This window comes from Amblyomma americanum, chromosome 6 (genome assembly GCF_052857255.1).
Source record: "Amblyomma americanum isolate KBUSLIRL-KWMA chromosome 6, ASM5285725v1, whole genome shotgun sequence".
In the NCBI taxonomy this organism is placed as follows: domain Eukaryota; kingdom Metazoa; phylum Arthropoda; class Arachnida; order Ixodida; family Ixodidae; genus Amblyomma; species Amblyomma americanum.
The window spans coordinates 72,383,277-72,400,356 of NC_135502.1; the positions used below are offsets into that span (position 1 = coordinate 72,383,277).

The 17,080-nt window shown below is 46.6% G+C and overlaps 1 protein-coding gene across 1 annotated transcript in view; it reads left to right on the forward strand.

The window, feature by feature from the left end:
* The first annotated feature begins 1,838 nt into the window (after positions 1–1,838).
* The window catches only part of LOC144093685 (protein maelstrom homolog), a 29,312-nt gene continuing 14,070 nt past the window's right edge, over positions 1,839–17,080 (forward strand). The window contains exons 1-6 of the mRNA XM_077627273.1: positions 1,839–2,037; positions 3,283–3,393; positions 3,792–3,885; positions 3,968–4,111; positions 4,194–4,235; positions 5,844–6,029. Of these exons, the coding sequence (XP_077483399.1) occupies positions 1,915–2,037; positions 3,283–3,393; positions 3,792–3,885; positions 3,968–4,111; positions 4,194–4,235; positions 5,844–6,029 (700 nt within the window). The 5' untranslated portion in view covers positions 1,839–1,914. The remainder of the gene's footprint in view (positions 2,038–3,282; positions 3,394–3,791; positions 3,886–3,967; positions 4,112–4,193; positions 4,236–5,843; positions 6,030–17,080) is intronic.

The following is a 17,080-nucleotide window of genomic DNA, read 5'->3' on the forward strand; positions in this document are numbered from 1 at the left end:
GATTCGTACCTTCTACGTTTTCGGAACTCGTTGACAGCGTATGTTCCTAGTGACAATGTAGATGTCCGTCAAGACGGTCAAGAGAAGCTGCACTGTCGCTTCGGCCACAGGGTGGCTGTTCCTCGTTGGCAGTTCTGAGTTCTTTTCAGGGTCAAGCTGTCTCATCTACGCATGCTTCAAATAAGTGAAGCAAATTGTTCAGCTAGTTCTCAGGACGTGCACCACAAGGCGCTAGTTTGGCAGTTTTCCGCGTGCACACAGTTTGGTTTTGGGGGTTTAACGTGCCCCCCGCCGCGGTAACTCAGTGGTTAGGGCGCTCGACTACTGATCCGGAGTTCCCGGGTTCGAACCCGACCGCGGCGGTTGCGTTTTTATGGAGGAAAAACGCTAAGGTGCCCGTATGCTGTGCGATGTCAGTGCACGTTAAAGATCCCCAGGTGGTCGAAATTATTTCGGAGCCCTCTACTACGGCACCTCTTCTTCGTTTCTTCTTTCACTCCCTCTATCCTTCCCTTACGGCGCGGTTCCGGTGTCCAACGATATATGAGACAGATACTGCGCCATTTCCTTTCCCCCCAAAACCAATTATTATTATTATTATTATTTAACGTGCCAAAGCGACTCAGGCCATCAGAGACGCCGTAGTGAAGGGCTCCGGAGATTTCGACCACCTGGGGTTTTTTAACGTGCACTGACATCGCACAGCACACGGCCCTCTAGAAATTCGCCTCCATGGAAATTCGACCACCGCGGCCGGTATCGAATCCGCGTCTTTTTGGCCAGCAGCCGAGCGCCGTAACCACTCACACACATCCACCGCGGCGGCTTGCGTGCACACAGTTCATTAACCACTTGTGCCTCAAGTCCAGCACTCTTCGGGAAAAGCGTTACTCCGGTCAAGAACTTTGCAAAAAAAAAAATTGCAAAACGCAATCTGCACGAGGTGCTGGCTCTTTGGATTGGAAAACATTTAATTCGTCAGAAAAGGCAGAATGCAGACGATCCGTGCTAGGTAGCTATCAGTCCACGGCTGACAGCGACCTGGGTAGCCCATTCAATGACCCGGGTTTGAAATGCCAAGTCTGAGCTGACCAACACGGCCTCCCACTGCTCGAGAGTAGGAACCTCTATTAGAGATTTCGGGGGCGGCTCCTCTTTACAATTCCGCAATAGGTGATCATAAGTGGCTAAATCACCACATAATGTACATGCAGGGCCGTATTCACCGGGGTAGAATTTTGACAACAGGTAAGGCGTCATCAAGGATCGCTTCTGGAGTCGCCTCCAAGTGGTCTCCTGCTCCTTATTAAATGCTTTGTCTGGAGGAGGGAATATCCTCCTTTCAAGTTTAAAATGATTAGTAATATCGTGAAAAGATGATAGGCCGTCCTTCGAAAAACTCTCAGCAACGACAGCGTCCCCTGCTCGGCTGACGAATCCTCGAGCTGCTTTGTGCTCTACCATCCCTCTAAATCTCTTTTTGAAACTGGCGGGAGATGCAGCGAGAACTTCCCAGCGTCCCAGGAGAGGATCGACGTGGGATTATGGTGCCTAGAATATAAGGAAATAAGTATAGAATATAAGTATATTCTAGGCACTATAGTGGTATCAACCGATCAACCACGAACGAAAGACAACAGCAACAGGTCCGTTCTATTCGCCTGCACTCGCTGCACCAGTTCTGTTCAGGAATACCACAAATCACAAAATTAAAAATTCTGCTTTTTTTTCCCCTTCTTTTAGCACTGCTTACCAATTTTTTAAAGTCCGGTTCTGTCAAGCACGTGTGGTGTTGTGCTGCGGCGGCTGCGGTGCTGCGAAGTGGCCATTTGTGAAATTTTGGCGTCCACACGCGAGCCAGGTGACGGTTCTCTCTTGCAGGCTGAATCGCTTGCTCGTCGCGCTCTAAAGGAAATGGCGCCGAAGAAGAAGGGGCCATTCTTTTTTCTCATGCGAGAATTACAGAAGTCTAGAAAGGAACACAATCTTCCCTGCACGCTCGACGACGTTCGGGAAGAGGCCCGTCAGATGTGGAGGGTAAGCTGCATTGGGGAGCCTGGTTTACCCTATAACTACTGTTGAATGGAACCCGGTAATGGACACAGTTTTTAAACGCTTACCTCGGTTTTGCAATTTGTTTGAATGACTTGCACAGTACCGTTGCAATTTTAACGCGACAGCGTTAAGGAGCTCGTGTCGCAGAAAAGCCGGTGTCGTCGGCGTCTTTGGCCGTGAGCGAACAATGGCGCATCTCTTTGGACACCTGAACCGCGCCGTAAGGGAAGGGATTTTAACGCGAGAGCGTTAAGGATTGATAGATTGAATGGTGGATTGATTCATTGATCGATCGATTTTTCCTTCCCTTACAGCGCGATCCGGGTGTCCATCGAGAAATGTGACAAGCGTCATTACCTTTCCTTAAAAGCAATTGTTCATTTCATTTTCCTTCCCTTACGGCCCGGTTCGGGTGTAGGCCGAGATATGCGAGACAAGCGTCCTTCCCTTAAATTGTCCAACGGGCCACGCGTTCCGTGCACTCCTCGGCAACGCTGCGACACGCTGTTGTGTCTCACTCTTAACGACGAAGCTTAAGCGTCCTGCAATTTTTTTAACGCGACAGCGCTAAGGAGCTCGTGTCGCAGACAAGCCGGTGTCGTCGGCGTCTTCGGCCGTGAGCGAAAAATGGTGCATCTCGGTGGACACCTGAACCGCGCCGTAAGGGAATCGATTTTAACGCGACAGTGTTAAGGATTGATTGATGGATGGATTGATCAATCTGTCGATTTGTCTTTCCCTTACGGTGCGATCCGGGTGTACAGCGAGAAATGAGAGACAGGCGCCATTTCCTTTCTTTAAAAGCAATTGTTCATTTCATTTTCTTTCCCTTACGGCCCTGTTCCCAGATATTGTGAGACAGGCGTCCTTCCCTGAAATTGTCCAACGGGCCACGCATCGCCCCGAACGGGCGATGGCGTTTTGTGTACTCCTCGGCAACGCTGCGACATGCTGTTGCGTCTCACTCTTAAAGACGAAGCTTAAGCGTCCACCAATTTTTTTTTTTTTTTTGTCGGCTGGCTTCAACCGTCGCTCCTCACCAGTCCCGTTTTTGTCTTGTTCCGCCCGGGCAATTTAACCATTACTAAGGAACGCTCAGTTTCCTGTACGTTTCTGTCTTCATTCCTTTATCACAGCTTTATCTATTCTTACAGTCTACGTTATTTCGCTAAGTGGTGTGTGAACGGCTCTTATGTGCTGTCAAGCGCGCCATGTTTGATTTTTCAGCAAATGGGTGAAGGTGAGCGGGCCATTTACGAAGATATGGCAAATAAGTACAAACAAAGAGGCCGAGGGTCCCTGTATAACAAATTTACTTCCGACGGCCGTTGCATCGCGGTAAGTAATGCCTGGCTCTCATTTGTTCGAATGTCTCTGCTTTTTCAAACGAAATGAGTGGCACGTTTCATTAGCTGACCTTTAATGAAATGTGTCGTAAAAAAAAGTTATTGAAATCTCAGCGATGTTTCTCAACGAAAACTTGCTTCTGTGCTGCTGCACCATTTGTGCAGCACTTGCAGCATTTGAGCGAATGTTAACTTGTCGCGGTGCACTCTTACAAAACGGAATGCTTCCTTTTTCCTCCAATTTACAAAGGTGTGGAACAGATTGCCTGCATGGTTGACATATAGGTTACCTATTTGCATGGGTAGCAAACCTCATGCTTTTTGGGCCGCTTGTGTGAGTGCAGACTGTGTGCCATGTTTATTTCAAAAAAACGTTGCTTTATTTTACAGCTAGTGCTCAAGGAAGAAGACGAAAGGGTGCAACTGGAGCAAGATGCGATCACAAACATACAGCATTATGTGGACGATATGGGGCCAGTAGAAAGTGCGTAGTGTTTAGACAAGCTTTTACTTGACAGTTGACATCCTTGTACCCTTTTCTGCTTTTTCTCATTTAATCCCCCTAGGAATCAAAAAGTCGCCTGTCTACATTGTGTCAACCAACATACTCTGTCAAGCCAATGGGATAACTTACCCACTCGAAATAGCTGTCGTCGAGTATACTATTGAGCAAGGGTTCATCAGAGCTTTCCACCGTTTTATAAACCCAGGTATGAGCTCGACACTTTTCTTGCGACAGTTCCGGCATGGCTAGTGTGGTGTCACTGACTAATGACTGATTTGTACCCACAGGCAATATCCCTCTTGGGTTTGCAAGTGCTGCAAAGGACCACAGTGAGTTTCACAACTGTTCCTTTCTGTTGCGAAGCAGCCCATTACAATGTGTGCATCTTCTGGCGTTGATCGTCAGCGGTTTAGTTTTATTCGCAGGGACGATTGATCATGGCTAACTTCAGATTGCAGTGTGTGTCCAACAGGTTTCCACGGAGCTCATGGACCATCCATAATAAGATCATTAAAGAATTAGGATGGTGTTAAGAATGGCCTGGGTAGTCCTGTGTATTAGTGCTTAGGTACTGAGTTTCAGTGAGTAGGCATTTGTGGAATTACTCAACAATACATTTTTTGTGTGCCGCCTGAAGCTTATTTTAGTGCAGTCTGAAAAGTAAGTGCTGCTGTTTGTAGCTGTTATATTGGTGTTAAGCGCAGTCCAGAACACAAATAGAAATGTCTTCACGGTTTTGGGTTCAAAGTGCAGGAGGTTCAAACAGAATAAATATTTTGGTTCAGGAAGGGATCACAAAGAATAATTTGCCCTTGTCACCGTTGAATAAAAAATGGCTTAATTTTAAATGTAAAGCTGTTCTTTTCAGCATTTTACTGAGTATATAAAATCGTGCTGCTGCTAGGAACACTGAAATCACTGCGGTGGCCGCTTGTTTTTCGCCGCATGTGGTGCAGCACGGCGGCAGTGCGTGGGTATCCTTTCGTGCTGCTGCTGCTTTGTGCACGAAGTTCATTGTGAAAGTTCACTCCACGTGGGTTGCCCTTTAGGAGTCTTTCCTGGCGAGAACCTGTCACAGCAGCAAGGGTGCCCCCCCGCCTTTTTTTTTTCCTGAATACAGTGGCACCCAGATTATGTGTCCCCCTTTCATGCGACAAACCGCATTTTACAAAAAATTAGTGAGGGCCCAGTGAATCCCCATAGAAATAATGTATGAGAACCTTGATTATACGACACAAAAATATGCATGCCTCACTTCGTTTGACGGCCGGCGGGAATCTTCTGGAATGAGAATCGCTGGTGGAGCACTTTATTGGCAGACATAAGGTCAGTGAAGTTCATTCTCGATCAGAATCAAGATGTGCGCACAACACTGCAATCGAGCGCATGACGGCCTGTAATGACTGTTCTGCTGACTGCTGACTCCGCGTGTGCAACCTGCTGCCATCAGTGTGTGAGGTGGCTCACTTTACCTGTTTTTCCACATGCTTCGCTGACGAGAGTGTTAGGAAAATCAGCTGTGCATTCATACCAGCATGAAATTATTGTCCAGCCGGTAACAAGACTAGACATTTCTGTGATCATCGGTGGCTAGTTCGAAAGCGCTTTTTATTGCGGCTTCAGTGCAGAAGCCGCACCTCATCTAAAGCTGCCTCTTAGATGCCGAAAAGCCTGCCTGTGTGCATTCTCAGAACTACTACTCGCAGAATGAAAATGGGCGCTTTTATTACGTGCATGAAAGCAACTTTAATTTTTGAAAGCGAGAGTAGTGGACACATTTATTACGAGAATGCATTACTTCCACGAGATTTTCGATTATACGACAGTTTCACGCAGTCCCATGAAAGTCGTATAATTGAGGTCCTAGTGTACTTTTTCTTGAAAGAGTTTTGCAATCATTCTTGAGGCATCTGTGATCACTTTTATTTTCTGATCAGGTGAGAATACTCATGGGATCCCCATCACCGGCTTTGAGGAGGGCATCACAGACTACAGGCAGTTTGTTCAGGACTTCTTCACATTTCTTCGTGTCACGAATGAGGATCAGTGTCCGCCAATTTTCACCATGCAAGGTCACATCCCGCAAGTTGAAGGCTGTCTCCGCTGGATTGAGGAGGCCGCTCGTAAGTTGTCTTGACCATTCGAAGTGATGTGCACGCAATTGTGTGCTTGCTTTTATCTTTTTTATTGCACCACAGCATGCCAGTTTTTATTTAGTTCAGTAACCAATTTGGCGGAAAACCTTGTCGTACCATGCAAACATTATTGTACCTTATTGTGCATGGCTCACCATGTAGTTTCTGATACTTTAAGGTTTCTCATTGCTGTCATTACTGCATGGGCCTTGCACCCCTTCCTAAATGAAGTCATTTTTGGTAGCATCCGTTGCATTAAAGTTATCGTAAGTTAGAAAAGCTGATGACAGTGTCAAATGGTAAATCTTGCGCCTGCTTGTTGCAAGATATTTGGAAAGGCTTGCCCACTGTTAGGGGCACAAAGGACTATCAGCAACAGTGGGTCTCGTTTCCTTTCTTCCTGGCTTTCTCAGTGTCGATAACAACAAAAAGCGTCCTCCTGCACATTAGAATCCTTCTGTAAGCGCCAGATGAAATGAAATGTGCCCCAAACCACACCTTGTCACTTTTCCGCCACAAGCACGTGCATCTTTGGGCATGTGCAAGCAGCGTCACAATGGGAAGTGAGGTTATCAGGCTGACAGGTTTGCCAACCCTTGGAATCCTTTTACCAAGCTTGGGAATAGAAAACTACTGTTGTCACAGCCTCCTCCCTTTGAGCAGAAGCAGCATGCCGCGTTCGGTGCAGATTTTTGGCTACATTGCAAGAGCTGCAGCTAGCCTGGCAGGCTGCATTGCCCACTCTTGTGTCGCCTGGTGGATCTGCTCCGCACAAGGTTCAGAACCTTGCCTGTACTAGTGCAGATAGCGTACCAGGTGGCTTTTTCATCTGCCATGCACTCTGATTGTGCCAACTGGGCGGCGCCCACTTTCAATGTACGCTCCTCACTTTGCTATTTGAGCTGACGGTACATTTTTGCTTCTTGTTTGTTCTAAGGTAGCAGTCGAATTCAGTTATACTGCAAGTGCGGTTAAATGTACTTCGTTATATTGAAGCTGAAAATCGTATTCTGTGTACACAGAAGTTGGGAAGACCGAAATAGTTACTAATTTTACTTACATGTTTTCTTCAATTGATGCTTTAGCCATTAAAATGCATGGCTCACCATGTAGTTTTTGCCTACGACCATTGAATAATATATTACTGAATTTCTTTTTGGTTGTTTTTTCTGTCAGTTTCTGTTTTGAAACTGAATGTGAGCCATGAAAAAAACAAATATAATCGTTGATACATAGCTTTTATTCATTTCAACACTAGCCAACCTAGTTCAAAAGCTGGAGGGACAATAAATGACTTATACAGCAGCTATATTGCCAGTTTTTTCATGCCTCATGGGACCTACAAACAAACTACACGTCACAGCCATTGTTCAGGTGATGAAAATGAAACGACATCAAGAACAAATTCGATTATAAATTATTTAGCAGTCATAGGCGAAGAGCCACAGGGGTAATCCATGTATGCAAACGAGTAACGCATCGTTTCAAATAAGAAAACACTCAAGAAAAAACTTAAGTGTCAATACTCTAACTTCACCTCATAATTTTTATTGGGTAGCCCATAACAGGAACTCTACTACAAAGCCACGTCATTCTGTAATGGCCCTGATGGTGCATAGTGAATTCAATTTTTTCTGTGAATATGCTGTGCCTTGAAGCGATTTCTTTGCTTCAGGTGAATTTAGCTACTGTCATATTTTGACGGTTTGTACGCACGGTAAATATTAATCAAAACAGTGAGCTTGGTAGTACAGTAATCCCTCGTTATAGTAAAGTCAGTGGGACGGCAGAAAAAATCGTTATAAGCAATAATTCGATATATGCGACTGCCCGAGAACCCCTGTTCTAACCTGACCAAGCAATGCATGAGACCGCGGTCGCCGCCCATGCATTCGAACATCGGGCTATTTCGAATCGCGAAGGCAGTGGCCGGTTTTGTCGTGGTATTTCGGGGTATTTCGAATGCAGTGGCCTCGTGTATGGAGGGGGGGGGTCACGGAAGATGACAAGAGTATCGCACTGGAAAGTTCTGCAAATGCTGTGGCTCGAGTCTGAGGTTGTGTTTGTTGTGCTCAAAAAACTATTAGCCGCTCATTGTGGGTACGCAGCGCGATCGTGAAAACAGAACGGTTTTGCACTAGAGGCTTTGCATGATTACTGGGCAATTTTTTTTCTAGGTGTGCAGCCGTGAAGTTTGCAGAGCAAGAGTTTTCGACGCACCGTTGTTAACAAAAATGTGCTAATACTATGGTCCGAGTGTCAGTGTTCGCGCAGCGCCGCGTCCACGCCGTTAAAAAATGTCTGGGAACAAAATTCAATGCCCCTACCACGCATCTAGACTGCTTGTCTAGTGGTATGTCGTGAATTGAGCATGACTGGCTCGAGAAAATCGCCGGGGAAACACGGTGGTTGTGTTGACCCGCCGTTTGACAGCCCGACTTGCCGCTGGCGACGCTTTGATTTTTCGTTTTCGGCAAGTTATCAGTCAGTTTGCACCGTCAAAAGTGCAACGAAGCTAGGGGTGGTGTTTTGTTGAGCGGCAAGCAAATTTTTAGACTGGCTTCCCCAAAGTCATCGTCCCTCCTCGCGTCGAACACGACAAAGGGCATGCAAACAGCAGTTGCTTGCGACCAGGCAGCACCTCGACAACACCGTTGTTCACACTTGCAAGCGCGACCTGCGGGTTGCCTTCTTGTTTGAAGCGAAAACTCTTGGCAATGGCGTTGTTCGCACGCTTTTGAGAGTTTCGTCTGCTTTGGCTGATGTGAAACGGTTGTGCTTAATGACGACTACGGCAACCAGGGAGCACTCTAGTTCGTTGCCTGGCGCGTCCGCGGTTGGTGTCATTGCCAAAAGCTCGGCTTGCACGCGACTCGCAAGTGTGAATGGGCTCATAATCTGAGGGACTTTTCTTTTGTGGTTTTTGGCACGTTTCAGTGCCAGAAATGCTCTTTAGAGTGGTAAAATTTTGCTCAGTGAGTGCACCCCATGAAATGTTATGGCGCAAATCTGACCACGGTCTTTTGGTCACTTTCGTCGTCCAAGAAACCGTGGTTTTCTGGCATCGCAAAGCATCAAGAAAACTTTATTCTCCTTTGGATTTTATCACGGGGGACACCAGCGATGCGATTGCGACTGATTCGAGCGTGCTGTACCATGGAATTTGACAGCTTCCGTTCACTTTGCTGTAAACAGCTGGGGGCACCCGGCACTCGCTTTGTACCCATTACTAGGCAGGTCATCAGCTGTAGGTTTGGTACTTTTGTGGCCCGTTCTGTGCCTGCATGGAACTAATTCATCGGCGGTGTTAATTTGACACTGCATGCGCAAAACGGTCGGCGGCGCTCGGCGGTGATTCCTCCTCTCGCCACTTCGCTCTAAGTGGGTCAAGCTCTTCGTGTGCTTCGAGTAATGCGGCTTAAAATGTGTGCGTTTGGGTTGAGACCACAAGAAATTTCGAATAAAGCGATATTTTGAGTAAAGCGATTTCGTTATAAAGAGGGATTACTGTACATTCTTCACAGTTTTCATGCAGGCAGGTTAGACCCTCAATTGTTTTCCCAATTTTTCTAGCATGTATCTTTGAAACAGAGATCCTATGATTTCTTGGGTGGACAAATGTTGATATTTTGATGCTATAATTTTCAATACTTTTACCACTTTGTACGATATTTATTTAGTACATGTCTCTAAATGAAATTAAATGGTGTTCGCTGTTGGAAAACCAATGGTTTGGCTTTCTGGAGTTCTTGCAATCACGTACAAGCGCAAAAAACATGGACAAAGAAAGACTTGGACAAAATGAGCGCTTACTTCCAGCTGAAGATTTATTGACACAAAAGCGCATTAAATACTTTGCTGCATGACGTCAAACTGACAGCACTGACAACATCAAGTGGCCGCTCACAAAAACATTGTTTCCTTGTTAGTCAGTGAGACAGATGGTGCGCTGACGAAGGGTACACCCGCTTTTCTAATCAAATCTGCCTATCATTTCTCTAACATCCCGACACCTATGCTTGGCCACTATCTTGCATGCGCTGAAGAAAGGTTTACATGGTTTATTATTCTTTTCAGCGCAGTCGTGACAATGTTGGGAAAGATTACCATCTCTATAATTGCCTACCTTCCTCCCGTCTTCCAGCAATCTTTAGTTTAGACGTCTACCAGTCTGACCGATGTACCTACAGCCACACGATAGAGGAATATCATAAACGACACCAGAAGCACATGCTACAAAAGGATCTCGGTGCTTGATACCGCATGGGTCTTTAGGCTTTTGGAAAGGATTAATCATTTTGACTAGTTTTTGCAGCTTCCCGGGCACCGAGAGCACTACTTTGACATCACTGTGTTTCTTAGTCTTTAGGCGATGCTTTGCTCTGGCTTGCCCTTTTTCTTTGCAGTTTTTAATATCCCTTCGTATACGGATGCAATCAGGCTGATCAGATACCCAGCTGACGAGACGCGTCTCTTGCTTTTGGAAACTGTGGCTCAGTGAATGGCAACACGAATTTTTAGTGCATTATTTAGGCATTGCTTAGCGATTGCTCTCTTAAAAAGTTTAGAATGAGATTAATCAAACGGTAAGAGAGGTTTCTTAGCCCTTGGATGGTACTGACAACACGTAGATTTCTCAGTGAGAATTAGCTTCAAATCTAACTACTGTAAAACACCATCTCTTGGAATTTCATGCGTCAGTTCTAAAGGATTAAAACACTCACGAAAAAGGGCTAAAAGTTTGTTGACTTGCACAACACCTCGCATCGCCTAAAGAAGATTCTGAAATGTAGTGACATCAGAGTATTGCTCTCGGTGCTCTAGAAGCTGGAAAATCAGTCAAAATAACTAATCCTTTACAAAAGCTTAAAGACCCATGCGGTATCAAGCACCGAGATCCTTTTTTAGCATGTGCTTCTGGTGTGGTTTATGAAATTTCTCTATCGTGTGGCTCTAGATACATCGGTCAAACTAGCTGATGACTTAATGAAAGATTGCTGGAGCACAGGAGGAAGGTAGGCAGTTATAGAGATAGTAACCTTTCTGAATATTGTCATGACAGCGCTGAAAAGAATAAGAAACCATGTAAACCTTTCTTAAGCGCATGCAAGAGAGTGTTCAAGCATAGGTGTCAGGATATTAGAGAAATAATAGAGGCAGATTTGATTAGAAAATCGGGTCCATTCTGCGCCAGCACACCATCTGTCTCACTGACTAATAAGAATTTTTTTTTTTTTTTTGCGGCCATTTGATGTCGGCAGCGCTGTCAGTTTGACGTCATGCAGCAAGATGTATTTAATGTGCGTGTGTGTCAATATATCTTCAGTTGGAAGTAAGCGCTCGTGTTGTCCAAGTGTTTTTTGTCTACGTTTTTTGTGCTTGTACGTGATTGCAGTGCACCAACTCGCTCAAAGGTCTGTGCTCTGGAGTCCTTGATTTGCTATTTATACAAAAAAAAAAACGTTTTGAAAGTTAAATTAACGACCAGCATCTGGAAGGCTTAAATTTAATGACATGGAGTACTAGTGCTTATCAGAAATACAGGCCCTAAGAATTGCAACAACTGTGATGAAACGATATCTCGGTAGTGAATTTCTCGATATTACGAAGTTTCTCAATTCCCCAACGCCGCACCCATTGATATGCATATTTGAGACCACCATGTCACAATGGTGTTACATGGAGTTGTGCTGAGTTCCGAAATCTGGCAGAAAAATTTCATCACAATAAAGCACGAACGAACGTGAGAGGAACGTCTGATTGCAATGAGCAACTACAGTTGACACAGCGCACCGTGCACCAGTGTCGTCTTCGCATCTCCACTGGTCTCGCTTTTGGAGTGTCATACCACATGATACTAAACGGTTCCTGCTCAAAAGCAGTGAAAAATGATAGGGCATAGCCATAATAGGGCAAAGCAGTCAGTACCTATCGCCACTGCGTGGTCGCTCACACAATTCCTTGGGTACCGATAACTTGTCAGAAGCACCGGAGCGGAAAGTGCCAGCGACACAAGGTGATGATTCAGTTTCGTGCGGCAACAGCGGCGTGCAGACCAAGAGAGAAAACATGTGGGAAGAAGCATGTGCTCTCCTCTATCTCGGCCGCAGTGCCTCCGGCTTCTTCCTCTCCCACCCCACTTGCAGTGGTGCCCCGCAGGGGCATCTGCTATATGCAGATGTTGGCTAGTTGCGACACCACGGGTTCCTGATCATCCGCAGGGACATCTCCGCAGGGGGATGATGGTGAGCAGTGCGTCACCGCTGACCCGAGCACTTGCGCTCAGTCGTGCATAGCATCCACGTGTCCGGTGAAAAGGGGATCCTGGTGGCTGAGCCGATGCTGAGCGTTTCGACCTTTAAGGCCCCTTAGCGGAGGCAACACACCACTTTGGCCCCAGCTTCCTATACACGGCACCTCCGGCCTGACCCGACCAGGGAAAATCGGCAGCCGCCTTTTCCTGTCCTCCCCTCTATCTTTCACTTTCTTATTCCTTTCTCACAATTGTCCTGTCTCCTACTCCTTGGTTTTTCCTTTTTTTTTCTTAGCGGCGAGGGTTAACCTTGTGTGGCCAACTACCCGGAGTTGTGTCCTATTGGTTACAGTTGGGGTGCACAGCTGGCATGGGCAGGGCTTGCTTGCAAGTTCCTGTCCTGTCCCCTCGGGCTCCATGGTGGGTGGCTGGCATCATGGCCAAATAACATGTACTCTTCATAGCTCCACCCTTATCCAAACATGATCACACCCTGAAAAAGGTGGGGAACAAGGCAGCAGACTTTTTCCCAAGAAAGCAACATTCACCAAGTTTTGTGCCATTCATAGTTAAACAATTGAAAAAAAATGCTTCAATTCAATCCCCATTCCTTGTGCCGAAATGCTTAACAGATGCTTTGGGCCCTGTCTACAAGGTATCCTAAGTGGCCAGTGGAGACAATGCTACACCTCCGTGACAGTGTCCAGAACTCCAAAAGCTCAAACATTGTATCTATTGGCGACATCCCAGTCTCCATAACAGCACACCGATTTCTCAACACCGTCCGTGGCGTCATCTCTGAACATAATTTCATATATCTAATACAAAAATGCTAGAAGGGCTCATCGACCGAAATGTCACGGATGTGCACAGAATCAAAATCTGGAAGACAATAGACATAGATACAAAACACATAGTTCACACGTTCGATACAAGTACATTACCTGAAACCATTGAAGTCGGATTTGTTAAGGGGGGAGGGTACCCTTGAGCAACAACTTTATTTCATGAGATATCTGAATGAAATTTTCAGGGTAGGCTCATACCACAAACATTTGAAGAACTACCAAGTTTCATAGAGCTGTGCACACTGGTTCTCAAGTTACAAGAGCATATCAAGGTGGTTTACATGGGTTCCTTGGGTCATGCCTGGAGAATTTGCAAAATGTGCTGGCACTGTGAAATTCAGTATTGTAATTCTGGGTAGGTGCCCTAGGGCAAGACAAGGCCTTTTCTAAATTTCCTTGCTGAAAGATTTTGCCGCTGCCCTGAATTTAGTGTCACTAATTAGGCCTGAATTAATCAAATTTTAACCGTTTATCACGAATTCCACAAACAATATCATAAAAAAACTGGCTTGTGTTGCCCTAAGAATTTATTCATGTATGGAATAACAGAAACCCCATGAAATTCCGATTAGCAGTTCCTGAAATACAGCTTGACTGAGCAGTCACACCAGGCAAAAAATTGATTGAGAAAACGACCTTCAAAGGTTGAGAGGACACCAACATTTTTGTTTCTCGAGATATCTTAACGAAGTTCTTAGGGTAGGCTCACAGCATGAACATTTGAAGAACTACCAAGTTTCATAGAGTTGTGCCCACTGGTTCTCAAGTACCGTAAAAACCGGAATATAGGTCGAACTTTTTTTCAAAAAACCATCGCGAAAAGTCGACCCTCGACTTATATACCGGACATTGGCGGAAAAACTACGGAAGTCTTGCAACAATGGGCGGAAAAAGTAAACAGCCGCCATCGACATCAGCAGCGGCGTGGCGTGGCGACATCGTAGCACCGTCATTTTGCGTTTGCATTGTTTCTTTGTTTAAAAATAAGCGGAAGGCGACGGCAATTCACCGTCGCCTTCAAGAAAAAGGCGATCGAGTACGCGGAAGCTAACGGCAACGTGGCGGCACAGCGCGAATTTGGAGTGTCGGAAAAATGCATTCGCTACTGGCGGAAGCAGAAGCAGCTTTTGGTTGCTTGCAGCAACCAAAAGAAAACTTCATTTCGTGGGCGGACTGCAGCGTACCGAGGACTGGAAAACAAGGTTGCGGATTTCGTCCGGGAGCTTCGTGCAAGATCGCTGCCTGTGACAGCTGAATCCATCCGTTTTAAAGCGGTGGAGATCGCGCGCGCCTCTGGACTGACGAGGGCGCAATTCAAGGGCTCGCCATCCTGGGTGCGGCGTTTCATGAAGAGGAAGGGCTTAGCACTACGGCGCCGTACTTCTGTGTGCCAGAAACTGCCCGAAGAATTCGAGGACAAGCTAATCTCGTTTCAGCGATATGTAATTGCGCTTCGGCAGCAACGCGACTACATGATGGGACAGATAGGAAACGCCGACGAAACGCCAGTGTGGTTCGATATGCCCTCAAGCCGGACTGTTTCCGAGAAAGGAGCGAAGCAAATCAAGCTTCTAACAACGGGCAACGAGCACTCGCGGTTCACTGTGATGCTCGCATGTACAGCTGATGGGAAGAAGCTGCCCCCTTTCATCATTTTTAAAAGAAAAACATTGCCGAAAGAGAAATTCCCACGCGACGTCATCGTCCGGGTTAATGAAAACGGTTTCATGAACGAATCGTTGATGCTGGAGTGGGTCCGGCTCGTCTGGAAGCGGCGACCTGGTGCTCTCTTTGAGCGAGCGAACATGCTCGTTCTGGACTCATTTCGAGGCCACCTCACAGCCAACGTAAAGCGGGCCCTGTGCGACGGCAAGACGGACCTCGTGGTCATCCCTGGTGGACTGACACCTGTGCTGCAGCCACTAGACGTGGTGCTAAATAAACCGTTTAAAGATAGAGTGCGCGAACTCTATAATGAATGGATGCTGGGCGATAACCCGACTACCCCCACCGGCCGCCTGCGACGTCCACCGCTTGCGACTGTTTGTGGCTGGGTGTCGTCGGCGTGGAAATCTCTCCCGGAAGAGATGGTGCGCAAGTCTTTCAGGAAATGCTGCATAAGCAACGCGCTGGACGGCACAGAGGACGATGCTCTATGGGACGTGGGCAGCGAGAAGCACTCGTCATCGGACTCTAGTTCGGACGACTCTGATTCGGAGTAGCGATTGCGCACTTTGTGTCCTTTTGTGTACTGCACACCCGGCCAATTTTTAACAGCATCGCGCGACCATCGACCCGCGTGTTTGTCAGCACCTTATCATCACGGCACGGAGCGGCGATACACATGCGCTTACTTTCGCTATTTCGCCGCTCCGTGCCGTGATGATAAGGTGCTGACAAACACGCGGGTCGATGGTCGCGCGATGCTGTTAAAAATTGGCCGGGTGCACATGCGAGCAGCATTTAAATAAATACTGTCACCATTGTGCAACCGGCTGAGTCGCATTTGTTTCAAGGTAAGGGTGTCTTTCAGTACTTTTGCCATTGAAAAATATTTTTTTTCATTTTTACGATTGGTTAGTTGGGGGGGTCGACCTATATTCCGGTTCGACCTATAGTCCGGTTTTTACGGTAACAGGAGCATATCGAGGTTCTTGGCATGGGTTCCTTGGGAAAGGCCTGTAGAATTTGCATAATGTGCTGGCACTGAAATTCACTGTGGTAATTCTTTGATAGATACCTCAGGCAACGACAAGGCCCTCCTAAATTTCCTTGCCAAAAAATTTTAGCACAGCACTGAATTTAGTTACTAATTAGACATTCACTAATTAACCAAATTTTAATTACCACAAATTCCAAGCACACTATCTTGAATAAATGGGCTTTCTTTTCCCTCAGAAATTTATTTACAAACAGGATAAAAAGAAATCCACAGGGAAATCCGATGAGCGATTTCTGAGATGATGCTGGAATGAGCACATACAAGGCAAAAAAAACCCAAATAATTCTGGGAAAAATGGCCCTCAAAAGTAGCGACATTTCCAGGTTTATAATGATTCTGCTGTATAGTTGGAGCTGTCTCTGTGCCCTTTGTTTATTTGCCACCTCTCAGTTTTCACCTCATTCTGTTTCTCAGCCATCCCCATGCGCGTGGCATCTTTCTCAGCAGCTTGCTGGATGGCTAGGTGGCCAGGTCCTGGGATGCTGGAAGCGTCGATGCAGTTGGCGGCAGCGCGCTTCGCCATCCGGATGGACTAGAACACTCCCATGCACTGAACGCGTGTCGCGTCTTGAATTTCATTTTAGGTTTCGTGAGGAACCACGCAACGGTTGACAGGTTGCATGAAACTGTTCAAAGGGCAGAGCAATAGACCATAAAGACGGCGATTGCAAAAATAGCGAAACGCGAACACACCACACGAAGGAGAGGAAGAAGGTGGAGCAGGCGACATGCAGGAGGTAGCCGGCAGAGACCATCGTGTCTGCGTGCGCAGCATCCAATAGCAGCCACCCGTTCCCTCGCGTTTTCGAGGAGCCCGCGTACTGTCCAATCGTAGCCTCCAACTTGAGATGCGGGAAACTCAAAAGCCGCCGCGAGGCCCTCAGTCAAAAGCTAGCCATGCCTCGAGCACGCCACTGCCGCCGCAGGTACCAAAGAAAAGTGTGCAAGAATTCACTAACAAAACAAGACCAAAACGCCGGCGCCCGGTACAGCGGGAGAGGAATGGCGCGCGTGTAGTTGGGGCATTCTCGGCGCTTGCTCGTGGCTCGGGGGCCACCGCGGCATGTTACATATTTAATTTCCAATATTTTCACGACGAATTAGACATTGATAATTACAGAAATGTTGGTTTATAACATATACTACTGGAATACACACTTTTCCAAAAATCGAACTTTTCGAGATTTTTCGGTTTTAAACGGTCGCATCCCCCCTC